Source organism: Mastomys coucha, unplaced genomic scaffold, assembly GCF_008632895.1.
Source record: "Mastomys coucha isolate ucsf_1 unplaced genomic scaffold, UCSF_Mcou_1 pScaffold22, whole genome shotgun sequence".
In the NCBI taxonomy this organism is placed as follows: domain Eukaryota; kingdom Metazoa; phylum Chordata; class Mammalia; order Rodentia; family Muridae; genus Mastomys; species Mastomys coucha.
In genome coordinates, this window is record NW_022196905.1 from 117,863,020 (window position 1) to 117,881,174 (window position 18,155).

The 18,155-nt window shown below is 56.0% G+C and overlaps 1 protein-coding gene across 13 annotated transcripts in view; it reads right to left on the minus strand.

Annotated features, from left to right (window-relative positions):
• Nucleotides 1-132: 132 nt before the first annotated feature.
• Pitpnm2 (phosphatidylinositol transfer protein membrane associated 2) overlaps nt 133-18,155 on the minus strand; it is a 144,954-nt gene continuing 126,931 nt past the window's right edge. For 10 of the 13 annotated variants that reach the window (XM_031337895.1, XM_031337892.1, XM_031337890.1 and 7 more), the window contains 20 exons: nt 17,394-17,489; nt 15,141-15,245; nt 14,934-15,004; nt 12,411-12,658; nt 11,780-11,969; nt 11,517-11,636; nt 10,479-10,717; nt 9,915-10,093; nt 8,391-8,561; nt 7,745-7,894; nt 6,697-6,861; nt 6,168-6,329; nt 5,361-5,509; nt 4,950-5,066; nt 4,529-4,645; nt 4,282-4,430; nt 4,016-4,165; nt 3,341-3,524; nt 3,137-3,265; nt 133-3,055 (listed from right to left, as the gene is read on the minus strand). In XM_031337895.1, the coding sequence (XP_031193755.1) occupies nt 2,732-3,055; nt 3,137-3,265; nt 3,341-3,524; nt 4,016-4,165; nt 4,282-4,430; nt 4,529-4,645; nt 4,950-5,066; nt 5,361-5,509; nt 6,168-6,329; nt 6,697-6,861; nt 7,745-7,894; nt 8,391-8,561; nt 9,915-10,093; nt 10,479-10,717; nt 11,517-11,636; nt 11,780-11,969; nt 12,411-12,658; nt 14,934-15,004; nt 15,141-15,245; nt 17,394-17,489 (3,215 nt within the window). In that variant the 3' untranslated portion in view covers nt 133-2,731. The remainder of the gene's footprint in view (nt 3,056-3,136; nt 3,266-3,340; nt 3,525-4,015; nt 4,166-4,281; nt 4,431-4,528; nt 4,646-4,949; nt 5,067-5,360; nt 5,510-6,167; nt 6,330-6,696; nt 6,862-7,744; nt 7,895-8,390; nt 8,562-9,914; nt 10,094-10,478; nt 10,718-11,516; nt 11,637-11,779; nt 11,970-12,410; nt 12,659-14,933; nt 15,005-15,140; nt 15,246-17,393; nt 17,490-18,155) is intronic. The other 3 variants (XM_031337901.1, XM_031337899.1, XM_031337902.1) reach the window with 3 other exon arrangements.

Here is an 18,155-nt window from a genome sequence, read left to right on the forward strand (position 1 = left end):
GGTTGTCAGGCTCATGTTCCAGTAGTTAGCATGTATCACTTGCTATAGTGGTGTCCTTATACAATACTGTCAGAACCACGAGGCTTACCCCCCTGACCCCCTACACACACACACACATACCAGGAGTGCCGCTACAGTAAAGAGACCAGAAGGAAGCCTTCTGCTTCTTTAATTGGTGTAACAGACTGTGACACAGTATACAGAGAGCACACTCAGGCCTTAGGATGCGGGGACAGCATGGGGTGGGGTCAGGACGCAGTTCACACAATGGTCCAGAGAGACAGACAGTACAAGGACAGATAGATGGGAGGGGTCTGAGATGTAAAGGTGAAACAGAGAAGGGTTGTGGCTAGCTCATACAGAGCCAGGAGGGGATTGGGGGGGGGGGGTGCTTTGCTGAATCCTTCTTTAGAAATCAAAGAGAAGGCAGGTGGTTGGTGATGGGTGGCATCGAGGCTCAGTCCTGGGGACTGGGGATGGGGAGGGACTGACTAAGGCTTCTATTCTAACAGGCCTTGGGTGGGTGGCAGTCAGCGAGGTCTGCCTCACCCTTTGGTTACGAATGGCCAGGCCTGAGCCCTGCAGCTCAGCACCTGACACTGTAAACATTTTTTTGGTATGTTTAAAGGACTTTGACCTTCCTCTCTTACTTTCTGTAAAAGTGGGGCTTCCTCAAGAGAACGAGCCAAAGGAAATGTTAAGGGAGGCAAAGAGCAGACTTGAGTGAGGTTTTGGAGGGAGGCTGCCCGTCTCACCATCTATGGCTGAGGGCCCTGGGAGAGCCCAGGGGACTATTGCTGTTGTCCTTGGCATGGCTGGCAGCTGGGCAGACATGGGCATTCAGAGCCACAAGGGGCTGCCCAGGGGAGAGACCAAGCCCACTGACTCCAGGCCTCCCCTGCCTTTATTGCAGGTAGCCTGAGGCTTCCAGGTGCTTCTCCCAATGGCTAGGCTGAGGCAAGATGGGTGGGACTGAGGGAGGAGGCCCTGGCCCCTAGGACCCCCAGTGGGGCAGTGATTGTCGGGTCAGCAGCTTCCTGTGGGAGTGGGGGGGAAGGTATTGCACTTTTACTGTGACAGTTCCATGGAATCTTGGTCCATAAAGAATCACTGCTTTATACAGAACACTGGAAACAACACAAAGCTACGCCTTATGAGAAGACCCTGAAGGTCTCATCCCTCCAGACATTTTTCCTCTGCACAAAATAAATAGCTTTCTTCCTGTGTGACCCGCCATGGCAGGAATCCCTCCCCCAGTGCTGTACGTTTCTACACAGCAAAGTCAGTGTCTCCTGTACACCTGCTGGGCCCAGCCACGTGGCCCTGCGTCTGAGTCCAGCCTGGTAGCTACTCGGGCCCAGAGCCCCGTCGCTGGACAGTGGGCCTGAGCTACATGGGCTCAGCCAACGCAGGGAAGGTGCAGAATTGTGGTCAGTGCTGCGTGGAAGGCAGGGCGCAGACCCAGTATAGAGGTTGCCCATCCTTGTTTGGGGAGAAATAAGATGGCTGTGTGCCCTTAAGCTGACGAGTGAGCTGTGGCTTCTTGGAGTTGACATTAAACAGAATGGCATTAAGAAAACCTAAGAGCCCCACCCGCCCCAGAGTAGTAAGTCAGTGGAATTGAGGGTCAGGCGAGGCAAGAAGCCCACGCCTTGCCAAGTGGGCCAAGGGCAGGGCCCACAGGCCAGACTGAGTGGTGCCTGTCACAGTGCTGGGTGTTCCTAACGTAGCAGGCTGCGCTGACACTGAGTTAAGAAGAGGAAGCAGCCGAGGATTGCCTGTTTTAAAAAAACCTTATAGAAACCAGATGGAGAAGTAGAAATGCGTAGAAACGCAGTGGGCAGCAACCATGGCACGGAGCCTGGCCCAGGGCAGGCAAGGAGTGGAGGTGGAGGCCAGTCTTCTCCAGGTCCAGCTGCCCAAGGTGGGCTACCAAGAGCCAGCTGTGCACTTTGCTGGCCTCACACCTGTGCTGTGCTCAGGGCCCGGAGTGGCGTCAGTTCTGGGACTGCACTGAGCTCTAGGTGGGGCGGGTGGACAGGTGGGTAGCAGTCTGGGACTGCCATTTGGGCTGCCGTGGTGTCGACAGGCTGGGCAGGTGCAAAAATTAAGATATGGCCTTTCTCTCCTGCTTGCGTAAAGATTTTCCACACTGGAATATTCTGTGTGGTGACAGGCCCTGGATCAGCAGAGACTGGATTTTCATGCATGTCAACATGTCTGGAGCCAGGAGATGGTAACGGGTCTCCACTCTCAAAAACCAGTGCAAAACCAGTGAGGTTGGACAGTTGAGAACTGGAGTCAACAAGAAGCAGGCTGGACCCCATTGGAGCTGCTACCAAATGGGAAGGGGCACCAGCAGACAGGGAGGTGGCAGACGGGGCTGAGACCCATGCCTGGCACCAGGAGGCTGAGAGATCAACATGGAACAAGAAGTCCAGGAATGCCTCCTAGGCTGGGCTACACGGCCAGTCCTGGTTCCTCTTCCATTATGGGCTGGACATCCTGCCAGTTCCCATGACCAGCTGGGCTCCTCAGAGCCTAGGGCATTAGGCAAGGCTGGGAGGACTGTGTTGGCACGACCATGTCTTCCAAGGAGCCCTGCCTGGGTCGAGCTCAGGCCATGTCTGTGCTTGTCCCCAGCCACCTACGTGTGCGCAGGCCAGGCCTCCCAGGAGGGCCGGTGCCCTGGCCTAGCACCATGGAGACCACAGCGCCTCCTGAGAGTGGCCTACTTGGGTCCCGTGGCTGCCCCTGGTTCAAGCCGGCCAGTCATGGCACGGCCCCAGCAGCTGGCCGCCACGCTCATGCTGCGCTGGCCCCGCTGCTCGCCGTCCATCTGGGTCTGTGTCCGATCATGCCGATGGCTGGGCCCACTGGGCTGGGCTGAGATGGTGCGGAGCAGGTGGTTCCGGGAGCGAAGGAAGTCACTCTGGCCAGGTAGGCCGAAGCTGCCCTTGCGCAAAGCCATGCGTGTGGCCGTGTTCCGGGCTGGACGAGCCCGATGATTGTACTTGAGCTGGGCCAGGTGGGCTGCGTAGCCGTCTGTGATGAACTGCAGAGGAGTGACAGGGGCAGGCTGTTAAGTGTTCTGAGGTTCCCCAAGGATCGTGTGCCCTTCAGTGAACCCCGTTACCTGGCACTGCTGCTGCAGCTTCTTGGTGGGTCGACCCACAATGTAGATGTGCATGGGGGACAGGCTGATGGAGTTATAGACTGCCACATCCTTGGTGGAGCCGTAGGCCGCATGCGCGCGCAGGTGCAACTGTGGACGAGACAACCATGGGCCCAGGCCGGGCCTTCGGACCTCCCCTCCTTACCCAGTCCTCCCAATCCCCACCTCAGAGATGAGCAGCTTCAGAAAGTTAGCCTTGTGCCGCAGTGGGTCGTGCACCAGGCCGTCACAGAAGGACACCACACCGTGAGGGAAATTGTGCTGAGCCAGCCATGCCACCACCCGCTGCTTCTGCATGTCGGGCCGGCCGGTCACATAGATGATGAGGTAGCCCAGGTCCTGCCAGTGTCTGTGGAGGCAAGGGGCAGGCATGGTGTCCCATGGCTGCTCTCCTCCTCCTTGAGCCCCCCTTTCCCACCCAGCTAGAGCTCATTTGAGCCACTGAAAAGTACATCTTCAGCTGAGCCTTGGCAGTCTCAGGTATTCGTGAGGCTGAGGCAGGAGGATGGCAGGTTCAAGGCAGCCTGGGCAACTTGATGAGACCCTGTCTCAAAAGTGGAGTGAGGCCCAAGTCCAATGCCTAGCACTGTACAGTCTACCCTGGCCAGCAGTAATGAGAGTGAGTGGCAGTGTCAAAGCCTCACTGGCACTGAGCTTGTGGGGGTTACCCTAGGTGCCCTCAGAGGGGGGCATCCTCGGAACTGGACTGACATCAGGCATGCCAACGGCTTGCTCAAGGGCACACCCGTCAGTAGTGGCACTGGGTCCTCAAGACTGTGCTGAGCTCTCCCCCTCCACTTGGCCTGCAGCCCACCCCCTCCACCTGTCTGCCATACTCACCGCACCACGTCCACAGCCCCGGCGCGCACCTTGGGGTCGCTGCCCATGATGGACACACTGGCGGCAAAGGAGCCATCGATACTGAAGACCACAAACTCTGTGCCCTTGGGGAGCACAGTGATGTAGCTGTCGGCAAATGTGTGGTCTCCCCTGGTTGTCAGGGACAGCGTGTCAGAACCAGCCAGAGCATCCACCCACTCCTGCCCTCCCCACTCCTATGCGCAGGAGGCTGGCCCTGCTCTGCTTGGCCCCCCAGATGCACATACCTGACCACCATCTTGATGGGGTAGACGCCCACCCCCAGGCGGTGTGTTTCTGGAATGGTGTAGGAGACACGCCCACTGCTGTTGGTCACTAGAGTGTCTAGGTACAGCCACTCACCTGAGGGCGGCTGTGTCATGACGTGCACATCCACCTGAAGCCCAGGGAAGCTGGTTATAAACTGGCCATGGCCTGGCCTCAGTCCTCACTCCCTGGGAATGGAGGTGGTACCTCAGGTGGCCACATCCTTACCTTTTCCCCAGTCAGGGTGACCATGTCCAAGGGCCCGTACATGAAGCGGCCTGTCACAACCTGTGGGCCATCCTCGTTGGCCACTGCATCATTGATCCGGTGGTTGGCTGCCACATTCTGGGGGAGGGGAGGGGCAGGGAGGGGAGAGAGGGGGAGTGGAGGGCAAGATGAGGTGAGGAGAGGAATGGAGAGTGGTGGGGTCTTCGGGGCTCACCTAATATCTGTGAGTGGGTCTGGGGGTTGAGCCCATGCTGTGGTCCGGCCAACAGCCTAGCTAGGCCAGGCAGAGGGGGAGCCAGTCTTGCTGTCCCTTCCTCCCTCCCAGCTCCCGCCTCACTCCTCACTGATCAGATGAGACAGCTCACAGCAGTGGGACACGGCTTCTGATGGCCGTGGGCCTGAGCTCCCGGAGGGCCCTCACCCGCAGCTTCACATGGGTCCTCTTGCGCTGCCACTTCTCCCTGGGCTGCGAAGGCGTGAACACAGACACCTCCTTGCCGTCCAGCTCTAGGATGCTCGAGCTGTCGTGCCGCATGACCTGGGGGACAGAGGCAGGCCATGGGGCAGGATCCAACTTGCGTGGCTACTCTGGAAAAGGACCAGCCATCCCTGGAGCTGGCAATGGGCGCCTGGTAGGTTCCGCAGGACTATCACACCCTCGAATCTTGCCTACCCCTCCTAACTGCAGCCAGCTCCCATCTTCACTGTGACTGTGTCATGGTCCTACTCTAGCATGCCCTGGGTGCCAGGTGCCTGGCCTGAGGGGACAGGAAGGAGTCCTTGCACTGTCTGGACATCCTGTGAGGCCCAGTTATATCTGGGCAGTAGGTACCTGTCTCAGCAGGAAGGAGACCACATCTGTTGACTCCCAGTAGCTGGCGTGGAAGAGGTGGGGCAGGGCCACTGTGGGGAAGGCCGTGAGGGCGTCGGGACAGTACAGGGCGTAGTCAATCCGCTTCTGGCCCCACCACTTGGCAGCAACTGCCAGGAGGAAGGGTTGTGATTGCTCTGCAGGGGTCCTGGACAGAGACCCTATTGGGTCACCTGGCACTCAGGCCTGTTCCCCCCAGGAGCAGTCAAAGCAGGTTTTCTCCCAGGCTGTTTCCAGGCAAGCAGGTAAGTGTAGAAGCTGCCCACGGGCAGCCTTGCTGTGGGGAATATGAAGCCCTGTGGCAGTGCTGAGGGCTGTGAGGAGTTTTGGAGCAGGATGAGCTGTCCCAGTGTGGATGATGATCAAGAAGAGCCCCTACCCTAGACCCTGCCCAGGCCCTCCTGCTCTCAAGGCTCAGACACACTCAGTCTGACAAATCTAGAACCTCCAGCTAAGGCCTGCTGCCCTTTGCCTGTGCCTTGCCTGCTGCAAAGGTGGAAGGGTGAGTAGTGAGGCCTAGGGCCTTCAAGACAGAGGGGCTCTGTCCTCTCTCAGGGGAGAGAGAGAGCATGGGACAGCCATGCCTGGTGGCTGCTTTGAGGACCTAGCTCCCCAGGCAGTCCTGCTCTCCCCTCCTACCCAAGGCTGCGTCTCCTGTCAGCTTCAGCAGGAGCTGGCAGGCAAGGCCTAGCAGTGAGCTAGTGAAACATGCTTGGCAGCGGTGAGTGATCTCGAGTTAGAAGGGAAAGTGCTGTGGGTGGGGTGTACCTTCTCCGATGTCCAAGTCAGGGAGGCAGGGGGCCCTCTCCAGGTTGGGGCTCACTTGCCTTGCCCTGGCATGGGGACCCTGAGTGGTAGGGGATGGGGGGGGCAGGGCGAGCAAGGATAGGCGCCTGATGCTGGGAGTGTAGTTGAGCGATGAGGGACCCTCTGAGGAGCAAGAACAAGGGGAATGGTTCAGACACACACACACACACATACACACACACACACACACACACACACACACACACACACACACACACACACCTGGGGCTCCTACATTGGTAGCAGAACAGGGAGAACATTAGGAACCCCTACAGCAGTCCCAGCCTTGGCCCAGCTGCTCACGCAGCCTCATGTCTACTCTCGCAGTGAGATCAGCACAGACTAGCACTGCTGATCAGCCACTGTAGCGGAAGTCCCCTGGCCCTGCAGGGTGAAGACCCACTTCCTGCCAGATAGACACTACTACCACCCTCTTCCCAGGGTCCCCAGCTGAAATATCTGTGGCGGAAGCACAGGGGACACCACTCACTCTGTGCAATGCTGGATGCTGTGTAGCTCTCCGCCATGCCTGACACCTGACTGGCAATGCTGATCTCACTGGCTCTGCGGAAGCCACGGCTAGCAGGGGCTGTGCCAGGTGACGAGGGGGCTGCATGTTCTTGGAAGACTGTGTTGTGGGTCTGGAGCACATCCGCTGTGGGGGGGAAAGGGACAGAGGTCCAGGTAAGAAAAGGCCTGACCCTAGGTCCCCAGCAATGGGAGAGGCCAGCTTGCTGGGTCCAGCGTGCACCAGGGTGCAGCTGGTTTAGGGCCTTGAGAGCGAAGGGCCTGAGCTGAGGCAGGGAGGGGAGGGCTGGGCAGAGAAGGGTGGACAGACGGACACAGACATGGGGTAGGGAGGTGAGGCATGGGTTCCTGCCCTCCTTGGCCACTTCTTCCCCAGATTTGGCTCCACAGCTGCTCTCTTGGACCATCCTGGACTAGCCCACAGAACATCAGCATGACCACGGGCAGGGGCCTTGGGCAGCTCTCGGGATGCTAAGCATAGGCTGAGGGCTAAGAAGAAGGCTGACTCCAGAGTAGCCCTCACACACAGGCTCCAGCCAGCTCCGGATGGAATCTGAGGAGAAAGGCAGGTGCCGAGGGCCCAGGTTGCAAGCAAGACAGAACAGGGGTCAGCTAGAGGAGCCAGTCTGGATGATACATCAGGCCTGGACGTTCTCAGGAAGGTAGGGAGTGAAGCCCAGAGGCCCCAACTCCTTGCTGGCACCAAGGTCTTTTCCTAGCTGCAGGGTGAGAAGTGGCTGCTTGAGGCCTCACCCTATGTCTGCTCCCTACAGCCTCAGGAAGGTCAAAGAGCAGCCTTGGAAGGTCACATGCTGTCAGTCTCTGGGAAGCAGTGACCACTTTGCATTAAGGTCCTCTACAGAAAGGAGTCACCAAGACTAACTTCCCATGGCCATATCCTTACTACTAAAGTCCCACAGATTGAGTGGCCAGAGAGGGCATGAGGCGGGTAGAGGGCCAAGGAGCGGCAGCCAAGCAGACATCGGTCACTAGGAGTGGGGGGTACACACACTCAGAACAGCCCAGGCTCTGGCGGGGCCCCTCCTGCCAGGTGAGCGCGGGAACAGGGATACTGGTCTCCAGGAAGCTGTCCCCGTGGGGGAGAGGGGCCAGGGGGCCGCCCTCCAGGACCAGCTCTGGGTTTCTCTGCACGGTCTCGACTGGAGGCAGACGGGAAGAGAGCAGAGGACAAGAACAGACACTCAAGTGGGCCATCTGCACATGTGCTGACACAAACAAGGCTCCTTGAGGACCAGGACATGACAACAAGATGCCAGGATACACGCTGCAGCAGGGGGTGGGCCATTGTGAGGGCAGCCCCTCCCATACTCCCAGCCACCTCTGGGCAGCTGCCTACCACAATGGGCCTAGTCTACAAGGTCCTCAGCTTGCAGAAGGGCTACAACTCCCTCCCTGTTGGGTTGGAGGCCCGAGGCAGTAGGGGAGGGAACATGGCCCTGAAGCTGCTGGGAAGCCCTCAGGAGGCTCTGATAGTCAGTCCTGCCCCACAGGGACCGGGAGCATGCCTGCATCTGCATCTCGCTCTTCACTTGGAGATGTTCACTGGGAACTGGTGTCTGCTTCCCTTTGAGAAGACCTACTGTGTGCTCCCCACTTAAAAAACCAACCCCCCCCCCACCTTCCCAAAAGCCTCACCCAGCAGTGTGGAGCAGCCATCCCCCAGCGGGTAGCGCTGGTATCGAGGGATGTTGAAGGGCGCCAGGGTGTGGAATCGCCGCTCCAGCAGCGGTTCCAGGCGGGAGGCTGAAGGGTCCGCGGGGTGGAAGAGGTTGTACACTTGCTGACACGCTGGCCGCAGCTGGAAAACTGGGGGTGGAGGGGCACAAAGAGAGACTTTGAGTATAGTAGTGCGGGGGAAGGAGGAGCGGGGGAGGGGGTGTGGGAGAGGAGGAGCGGGGAAGGGGGTGCAGGGGGAATGGGGGGTGGGGGGGAGAGGGGAGCTGAGGCCCAGGCTGCCTTTGCCTTGTGTTTTTATCAATTTGGGATCTGTGTGGATTATTTTTCCTTATTAATAGATTTATTTCATTTCATTTCATTTTATTTTTTGAGGCAGGGTCTCACTATGTAGCCCTTGCTTATATTGAACTCTTCCTGCCTCAGCCTCCCGTGGGCAGTGACTGCAAGTACGTGCCATTATGCCCAATTCCAATCTTTCTTTAAGTTGGTAAGATGATAGGTACACTGGTAAGAGCCACAGTTTGGCACCGGGGGAGTGTGTTGGACAGCATGGCGGAGGGCTCCTTCCAGTCCAGGATCCCCTGTAGGGCTCCACACGCATCTTCAGCTAGGTATCATGGCTACACAACAGGCTGAAGTCACCCAGCAGTACTTGCCCATTCCTAGGCTGTAGCCTGGCCCTGTGAGTGTCAAGCAGGTGCCTTCCCTGGGAAGCAGGCACATCCCTTCTAATCCACACCCAAGGTTTCTGGACTTGGCCTTTTCCCACCAGGATGTGTAATTCCACCTAATTCTTCCTTGGGGTGGCGGGGGATACCACAGAATATTCTCTGCATGTATATGGGAAGTTGTGAGACTTTTCTGAGCAAGGCAGATGGCCCTATCCTGCAGGGCGACAGCTGCCCCTGGGAGAATGCTCAGTTATGGAGTTCCCCTCAGTAACAGATCTGCCACTGCGACCTTGTAAGAGGCATTGGTGGGGCCTTCATTTTATCTGGCCCCATAGTTCACCTGCTCTTGGCTTGTCTGAGCCTCTCTAAGCCTGTTTCCTCTCTGGGGATATAATAGCTACTGTGAGGATCATGTGCACCTCTGGGGCTGTGCTGGTTAATGCTGGCACAGATCAGGGATTACTGGGATGGTAGGATCCTGTGCCACCTCTCATTGCCAGGGACCATGAGGCACTATGGCCACGCCTGTCCCTACAGGTGGACCCCATACCAGAGGCTTGGTCTGTCTTATCTCACCCCCCTGACCCTGCTGTGCATCCCCACTGCTTCAGGGCCCTTAGAGAGAGAGGTATGAAGCAGCAGGTCTCAGGGGATGGGCAGCTGACTGAGCTGCTGGGCAGGCAAGGAAGGACAGTCAGTGCCTTCGTTCGGTGCCTTTGAAAGGGCTGGGATGTGACCATGGCCTTGTGACTGATCCACAGAGGTCCCCGTCCAGAGCATGTAGCCTGTCCTATCTCTGCAGGCCTCTCACCGTCCAGGGAAGGGATGACTGTTTTCCTCAATGCTAGGACTAGCCCCAGTGGGCACCCGAAGAGGAAGAGGTCGGCGATCTCGAAGTCAAACTTGCCCAGGGCCCCGGCACCGTCCAGCATCGTGGAACTGCTTGAGCGGCGGGAGCTGGGCTCATTCCTCAGCACGCTGGCATGGAGACTGCAGTGGAGGACGTGAAAGTTACCCAGGGTTAGCTTCAGAGGGGTCCCTTAGGGACTAAGCCCTGTACTGTCCTGAGATCAGGGCTACCTAGCACCTACTAGGACAATCTTAGTGACAGCATATCACAGCCTCTCCAAGGGAGCCCACTGCCTTTGACATAGCTGTGAAGGGAGGGGTCATGCTGCCTGACTCCACCTCATACCCACCCTCAGGACAATGTGAGGACAACCCTTGTATAGAGGACCACAGTACCTAGTAAACTCAAAGTCCTCCAGATAGGAATGCCCAGAACTCCACACATGCAATTGGCATGATTGCTGAAGGAGTGCCCTGGCTCCTCCGTGCGGGGTCTTTCTCCTCCTAGTGGTACAGCAAGCCCTACCTGGATAGGAAGGCCTGGTGCTGCTGGAGGGTGTCCAGCTCATAGGTGGATGAATCACTCCTTTTGCGGGGCAGCTGCCTTCTGGAGTCCTCGGTGCCATTGCTTCGGGGGATGTCAATGTTACTGCGACTCAGGTGCCGGCTGCTCTCCAAGCTGGAGCCTCCACCACTGCCACTGCCACTGCCGCTGGAGCAGTGTGCTGCATTCACCAGGATGCCCGGGGACAGCAGGTCTGCATCCTGGAATGGCCATGGAGCTCACTGCCAGGTGGTCCCTGGCCTAGGCCCTTCTTCAGAGTTCTGACTGCAGGCCCTGTTGGCCACTGCCCGGCTGCAGGCTTCTCACCCAACTAGAGGGGAAAGTCTTGTCTCCCACCGCCCCTCAGACTACTGGCTAAGTCCTAGCAGCCTTCACTCCAGGACTGGCTTGGCACACAGTGATCTCTCCCAGGTGATGGCCATTCTACAGCAGAAGACATCAGGGTCAGACAAAGGTGAACAGGGTGTGCCCATCTCACCTCCTAGGACCAGAGCTGTGCCACGAAATGCAGAGCCTTGTGTGTGAAGCCACATGCTCTCCTGGACACACTGCAGTGGGTCTTCACACTGCCACCTGTGGTCACCCACACCAGTAACTTGTGTCCTCCCCATCTGTCTCCTGGGGAATACTGAGGTACACTTTCAGTTCTTTTGAGCTGTTGCTGACCCGTTTGGGGCACTTTCTTTGACTTAGCCTGAGACCCAGGGCATATGCTTGCCATGTCTCTCCTAGTCCTTTCATCTGCTCCAGTGGGGAACTTCTGCTGGGGCTCATGGGCTTTGGACATGACACACAGAGAGGGCAAGGATTGTGGTGTCTGAGTCGGCTCCTTGGGGTTTTGGCTGGGCACACGGCTTGTGGGATAGAGCACAGGCTAGCTGATGGCTTGGTGGCCTGCATCAGGAAAGGCAGCCAGTCTCCATGGAATAGGAGAAACGGCAGGCCTTAGTGGAGGTTTGGGACCAAAGGGTGCCCCACCCTCTACCCCCGCTCAGGTACCTGCATGCTGACCACACTGCCCCGGCGGCTACTGCTTTGACTCTCAGACACCGGCTGCCCACTGTAACATAAGGCATCAAATGCCAGGATGCCCCCAACACAGTCTCCAATCAGGCAGACCTGAAGGCGAGGAGGCGGAAGTTTTAGTCCTCATTCTGCTTACTGGGCTGCTAAGTAGGAAAAGCACCCCTCTGCTCCCCACGACCCAGTCCTCTGGCCAGCCCACCCTGAAAGGTCTTTCCCTAACCCCTGACACCACTCACCTGCCCATTGAAGGTCACACCTTCCTGGGACTTGATAAAGTCTCCATAGGCCAGGTTGGCCCGCTGAATCACCGTAGCAACTGCCTCCTGGTACTGGGGTGAGGAAGTAGCCAGCAGGGGCAGGGCAGCCAGGGGGATGTGGTCCTGGCTGCTAGACAGACAGCCCTCATCATGGCCATAGGGACTGAGGCTGGGGGGAAGGGTTTGGGTCAGCAGAGGGCAGGTAAACTCAGCTTGACCCAATGGCCCTCCCCTGATCTAGGAAGCAGGCCGAGCAGAGCTGCTACCTGACCCAAAGTACTCATGGAGACACTCCTAGGGAGGCCTAGAGCAGGTTCAGAGTGCCAGGGCTGCTGAGTAGACTCACATCCCAAGGCAGGCCAGCATCTCCATTCTACAGCATTTAACTATGGACTCCGCTGGGGACTGTCCTCCTAGTATCTGAACTTATCTTGTCTGCATGGGCTCTGCTGCCTTCAGACCGAGGGGGATGAGTGGTGGGAAAGGGCATTCTGGAGAAAGGACCTAACACTGGGGAGCCATGCAATGCTCAGGGCTAGAGGTGGGGGACAGTGTGTTGCTGCTTCTTCCTGTGGGGCATGATGGGTGTTGTCAAGCACATGCCACTCACTTGGAGACGAGGGCGAAGGCATCAGCACAGATGGGTGGGCAGGGCACCAGGCGGATGGCTAGGTGGCCTAGGGCACTGGGGTAGTGCACACGCATGACAGTGTCGAACACGTTGGTGATAGTATTGGTGTCACCCTGCTTGGAGCTGGGGTCCCCTGCTCCAGTGTCCAGGATGGTGCCTCCATGCAGCACCAGCAGCAGCACGTGAATCTTGGAGGGTGGTGCGGCTAGTGGCTGGCTCACCTCATCCTGCATGGGCAGTGGTGGGCATGAATTCCTTGCCAGGGCCCCAGATGCCCAAGTGTTTGTTTTGTTTTGTTTTTGTACTGCTAGGAATTGAACTTAGGAACTCACACCTCGCACATGTGGTGGGCAATATTCCTAGCCTGAGAGACCTGGGTTTTGGTTATCTGGTTACAGGGTCTTGGGTTCACTGCCTCAGCTCTTCCCTTGGACCCCTGCAAGGACCAGAGACTGGAGATAGAGTGATGTGGCCTGACCAGGGTCACAGCATACTCAAGGAAGGATATTTTCCAGAGAAAGTACCAGTTCCACCTTCAGGGTCTCAGGCAGAAACTTCTGTTTGAGCTACAAGGCCTCTGGAGGCCTGCTAAGTGTCTGCTTTCAGGTGTAGGTCGGGATTGACTCAAGCAGTCAGGCAGCGCTGGCCTGGAGTCATAGGGGTCATTAGGAGTGGTCAGGGCTAGGGAAGCAGTCTTTCCTGCTTCCTGAAGCTACCCTCAGCAGTTCTGAGGGTCTCCACTTGTCCCTCAGTCCAATGATACGTTCCTTCTAGAATCTAAGACCAAGGGCCTCAAGAGCAGAGGCAGGCGGGAACCTAGCACAGCAGGAAAAGAGAGAGCAAGTCATGAACCTGTCTTCCTACTGGCCTGCTATACTGTCATGAAGCCAAGGTGAGGCCCTAGAATGTATGCTGTGCACAGGGCTATAGAGCAGTTCCTCTCAGACAAGACAGAAAGGTGGAGAGGCCAGGCACTGGTCATATGGCTCATGAACACCAAGGGCTTGCATCCAAAGCCCCTGCTAGTTCTCCAGGAAGCCCAGGCTGCGGCCCTATTCCCAGAGGCCTTTCCCGAATGCCCACTGAGTTCCTAGTGTGTGTGTGACAATGAGCACTGGTCTCTATCTGTTAAGCCATGTTATGTTCAAGGCTGTGAGGATACATGGGGAAGAGAGTACAAGTGATGCCTGTCTCGGGCTTGCTTTCCTCCTGGAGGTAGGAGACAGCTACACATTCAGGGACTGCCCACCACAGGGTGGCCTGGGCACAGGGAATGGCAGCCACTCCCATCATGATCATATACGGAGGCCTCTCCCATACAGTGGGCAGAAAGGTATGGGAAAATGTCTACTAAAAGCAGCCTCCCAGCTCCTGGACAGGCAGGTATACAGTTCAGCTGTACCTTGTCTCCTGGGAATAGGTGGGACTATCCTTTGTGCATTACTCTGCCTCAGCCCCTCACTGGTTAAGCCTTCAGGGATGACCACAGGCCCAGAAACACAGCTTTCCTCACACTTAGCCAGAGACAGCAACTCTCCCTGACCTGAACTCTAGAGGAAGCAGAGCTCACAAGAGTGGTGAAGCCAGCGATGGGGATCCAGGGTGACCCCAGTCTGCTTCTACCAAGCCACCCTTTCATGAAGAAAGGTTCCACTTTGGGGGTTAGTATGGGCAGAAGGATGTGACGTTGGATGGCAGTGCCTCGGGCTCTGCCCCTCTCCTGGGGGACAGTCAGAGCTGTGTGCGCTGAGTGGGAGGGCCTCTGCTTGGCTAACACTAAGCAGCAACTGAACCATTCCCTCACTTAGTAGCCCTTCTAGGAAAGGACACTTCCACCTCAGACCTCAAAGCAGAACACCTCAGGAGGAAACGAGGTGTGCCTGCCTCTCCCAGGCCCTGGGGGGTGGGGGGCAGAGTTCCCACAGAGGTGCTTTCTCCACCTTGGGCAGCCTGGAGACAGAGCAGGGCAGTGCTTATGACCACAGCAGGCCCAGCCTGGCTCCTGCCTCAGTGCAAACAGATCTGATGGCCTGCAGGTGGAAGGGGTGCCAGCTCCAGCAAAGAACCCCTGAAGCAGACACAGGCTCTACAAAGACAGCTTTATTGGACACACTGAGTTCTGCCTGGATGGAAGCAGCCCTGGGCCACGGCGGCCACATCACTTCTGCCTAGACAGCTTTTGCTTCTTTTCCGTCGTTTTTATCTTCTTGTGCCACAGAAAGGATGGGAACATGTAGTTCTTAGTTTTTTCCTGGAATTTACAAGGTTCTCATTTTATTTTCCCAAAGGTGGAACTTGGTCAAGGTTCTCCTTGGAGGCTGTCTGCTGTCCCTGGTTCTCAGGAGCATCATAGAGACAGGGCTGGCTGGTGTCCCCATAGAAAGGTGGCAAGGAAAGTGACCCCAGGCCTCTCTGGTGAATGTCTCTCTGGAGAGCTCTGCTTCTGTAGCCTGCACAAGCCCCCTCCCCTGCCTTGGTCTCAGTACTTAGGTAGGTACTCACCTCGATGATGTTCAGCTGCTCCACACTGGAGGCCACCCTGAACTTAGAGCAACTCTGCTGGTAGATAAAATCTGCAACACAGAAGCCACATTGTAACCGCTGGTGCAGCCAACACTCCGGAATTCTGCAAGTTCCAGGGGCCTACCGTTGTGCTGGAATTGCGTAAGACAGGGAGTGGGCCGCACCCTCGTCCCCAAGGCTTCTTACCCTGTGATTCCTCAGGCTCTGGATTCTCCATTTTGTCCATGAGGTCATTGGAGTTCCACTTGGTCATGTCCTGGGTGTGTATTTCCTCCTTGTGGCACAGGCTCTCTGGGGAGGAAGGAGGACTTGGGTGTTCCTGGAGCCCACATGCCCAGTGTACCCAGCTCTGCCTTATCCTTCCCTGTCTTAGTAGGCTAGCTGGCAGCTGCAGATCACCTGCCCTCTGTCCCATTTACCATATTCATGATGCTGCAGAGATCACCACTATCTAATTCCAGAACATTCTCATCACCCTGAATGTAAACCCCGTGCTCAATCCCAAGTGGTCGGACTTTCACAGCATGATCTGCTCTCCAGGCCTCAGCCTGAGGAGACAGTTCCAGTGACAGTCACACACAGCTTGGTTCTCACAGTGCTGTGCTTTTGAGGTGTATCTGCTCTGCTCTGAGGGGTGGCGCTCCCTTTCTTCCTCTATGGATCTGCCACACTCCTTGTTTATCTGTCCACAGCTGAGGTTTAAGACTCAGAAACCCCAGCTCAGTGAGAATGTGGCTGGGAATGCGTCACCGAGGACTGGACTCCCATTTCTGCTCTAGAACTACTACCCCCAGGGCACAAGGCCAGAGCACAAGGCCAGCCTCCCCTGGATCTGCTGAGGCCAGGCTCCTGGGTGGGATGGGAGAAGCCTGTTGCTGCGGTGGCTGGGCCTTTCCCCTACTGCAGTGGTTCTCAACCTGGGGGTCTTGCATCAGATACCCCAAATACCAGACATTTACATTAGGATTTACAGCAGGAGCCAAACGACAGCTGTGTAGTAGCAAGAGATGACGTCATGGTTAGGATCAGCACAGCACAGGGAACTGGATTAAAGGAGGGTTGTATCAGGGAGGTTAAGAACTGCTCTACAGTCTTTTTCAACACTGGGTATGTATTTTCTTTTTCAAGGACAAAGTGGGGGCTGGAGAGATGGCTCAGCAGTTAAGAGCACTGACTGCTTTTCCAGAGGTCCTGAGTTCAGTTCCTAGCAACCACATGGTGGCTTACAACCATCTGTAATGGGATCTGATGCCCTCTTCTGGTGGGTCTGAAGACAGCAACAATGTACTTATGACATTAAATGAATAAATAAATCTTAAAAAAAAAAAAAAAAAAAAAGACAAAGTGCCAGGTAGGAGGGGTGGGACACCAAAGAGACCCTTCTCTATTCAAGTGTGGAGGTTGACTCAGGATCCCCCACCACCTGTTTCTGGGTTGTCTACTTCCAGGACAAGTCAATGAACCTCCTTTTTTGTTGAATACTGACTGCCCAAGTTTTCTCACTGTCAGTCTGGCTACCCAGTTAACTAAAATCTCACGGGCAGCTCCTCGGCTCCTCCAAGGGATGGTAGGATGAGAGCACCTTGCTGTTCAGCTGTGGCATGCTCCCGTCTTTCTAAGCTTCTACCCTTTGCAAGCTCTGGAGCATGCAGTGAGACTCAGCTTTCTTTCTGGGCCTGCCTGCTGGCTCCTCTGACTTCTTTGAGAGCGTATTTGTGGTTCCATGTGAGCGAGGCGGTGCTTGCATCTTTCAGCACAGGTGAGCAATTGCCTGTGTGCCACTGTGTGTATTTTTTGATCAGTGGGAAATAGGCAGTTCATCTAGGTTCTCTTTATTGCGTTATGTAGTGCACCTACATTAGATGCATATTAATTTGCATTTAATGGAGAAAAGCAATAACAAACAATAAACCAAGCACAAAAATTGAGGACTAAGTCATACTTCTTTTTTTTTTTTTAAGATTTATTTATTATTATATATAAGTACACTGTTGCTATCTTCAGACATCTCATTAGGGATGGTTGTGAGCCACCATGTGGTTGCTGGGATTTGAACTCAGGACCTTCACAAGAGCAGTCAGTGTTCTTAACTGCTGAGCCATCTCTCCAGTCCTAAGTCATACTTCTTATGGAGATAAATTTATCCGAGAAATGCTTCAGTAGAATTGTGTGTCATATGAGATGGGGTTCAACAGAATGGCACTCTCCTTCCAGGCTCTGAGTCCTGACTTGTAATTAAGCCCCGAGACTCAAGAGAGGTGGTTTCCCAGTGAGCTCATTTCATTCGCTGTACTCTACCCCCAAAGCCCCAGGCTGTCCACTGTGATAGTGTGAGGGCAGACATCAGGAAGAGTATAGTAACAGGTGCTCCACACCCTTTAACAATTCTTCCCGCCCGACCCAGGAAGAACCCACAGGCTGTAGAAGCCACCTGCTTACCTTGTGCATCGAAGAACTCCTCTTCCGAGCCTTCGTCTGAGTCCCTGGCGATACTCTGCATCCTCCACTCTGAGATGCTATGTCGGGAGGGGCTGGCTGGAAGGCAAAACCCTAGTGTGATGGTCTGGCCTGCAGAGGAGGGCTCTGTTGAGTTGTGATGCCATCTAAGTGGGCATCACCAGAGAAGTGTGCCATAGACAGAAATGAAAGAGACTAGAGGTGGAGCATCCAGGATCCATATGAGTAGAACTGTCTGGCCCTCTCTAGGGGGAGGGGAACACCCTGCTGCTTAGGACAGGAGCTTAGATGAGCCCTGGACATGGCCAGAGCAGAGCTAACAAATAAGTGCTGGCTGCAGGGCAGTAGGACGAGGAGGAGACTCAGTTCATCTCACACTGTAAGTCCAGGGCCAGTGTAAGCCCAGGGCCAGGCACTCTGGTCTTGGAAGGGGGTTACTGGCTGTCTTAGTCAGGGCTTCTATTCCTGCACAAACATCATGACCAAGAATCGAGTTAGGGTTTATTTAGCTTACTTCCACATCGCTGTTGATCACCAGAGGAAGTCAGGAAGCAGGAGCTGATGCAGAGGCCATGGAGGGATGTTCCTTACTGGCTTGCTTCCCCTGCCTTGCTCAGCCTGCTCTCTTATAGAACCCAAGACTTCCAGACCAGAGATGTTACCACCCACAAGGGGTCCTACCCCCATGATCACTAATTGAGAAAATGCCCCACAGCTGGATCTCATGGAGGCACTTCCCCAACT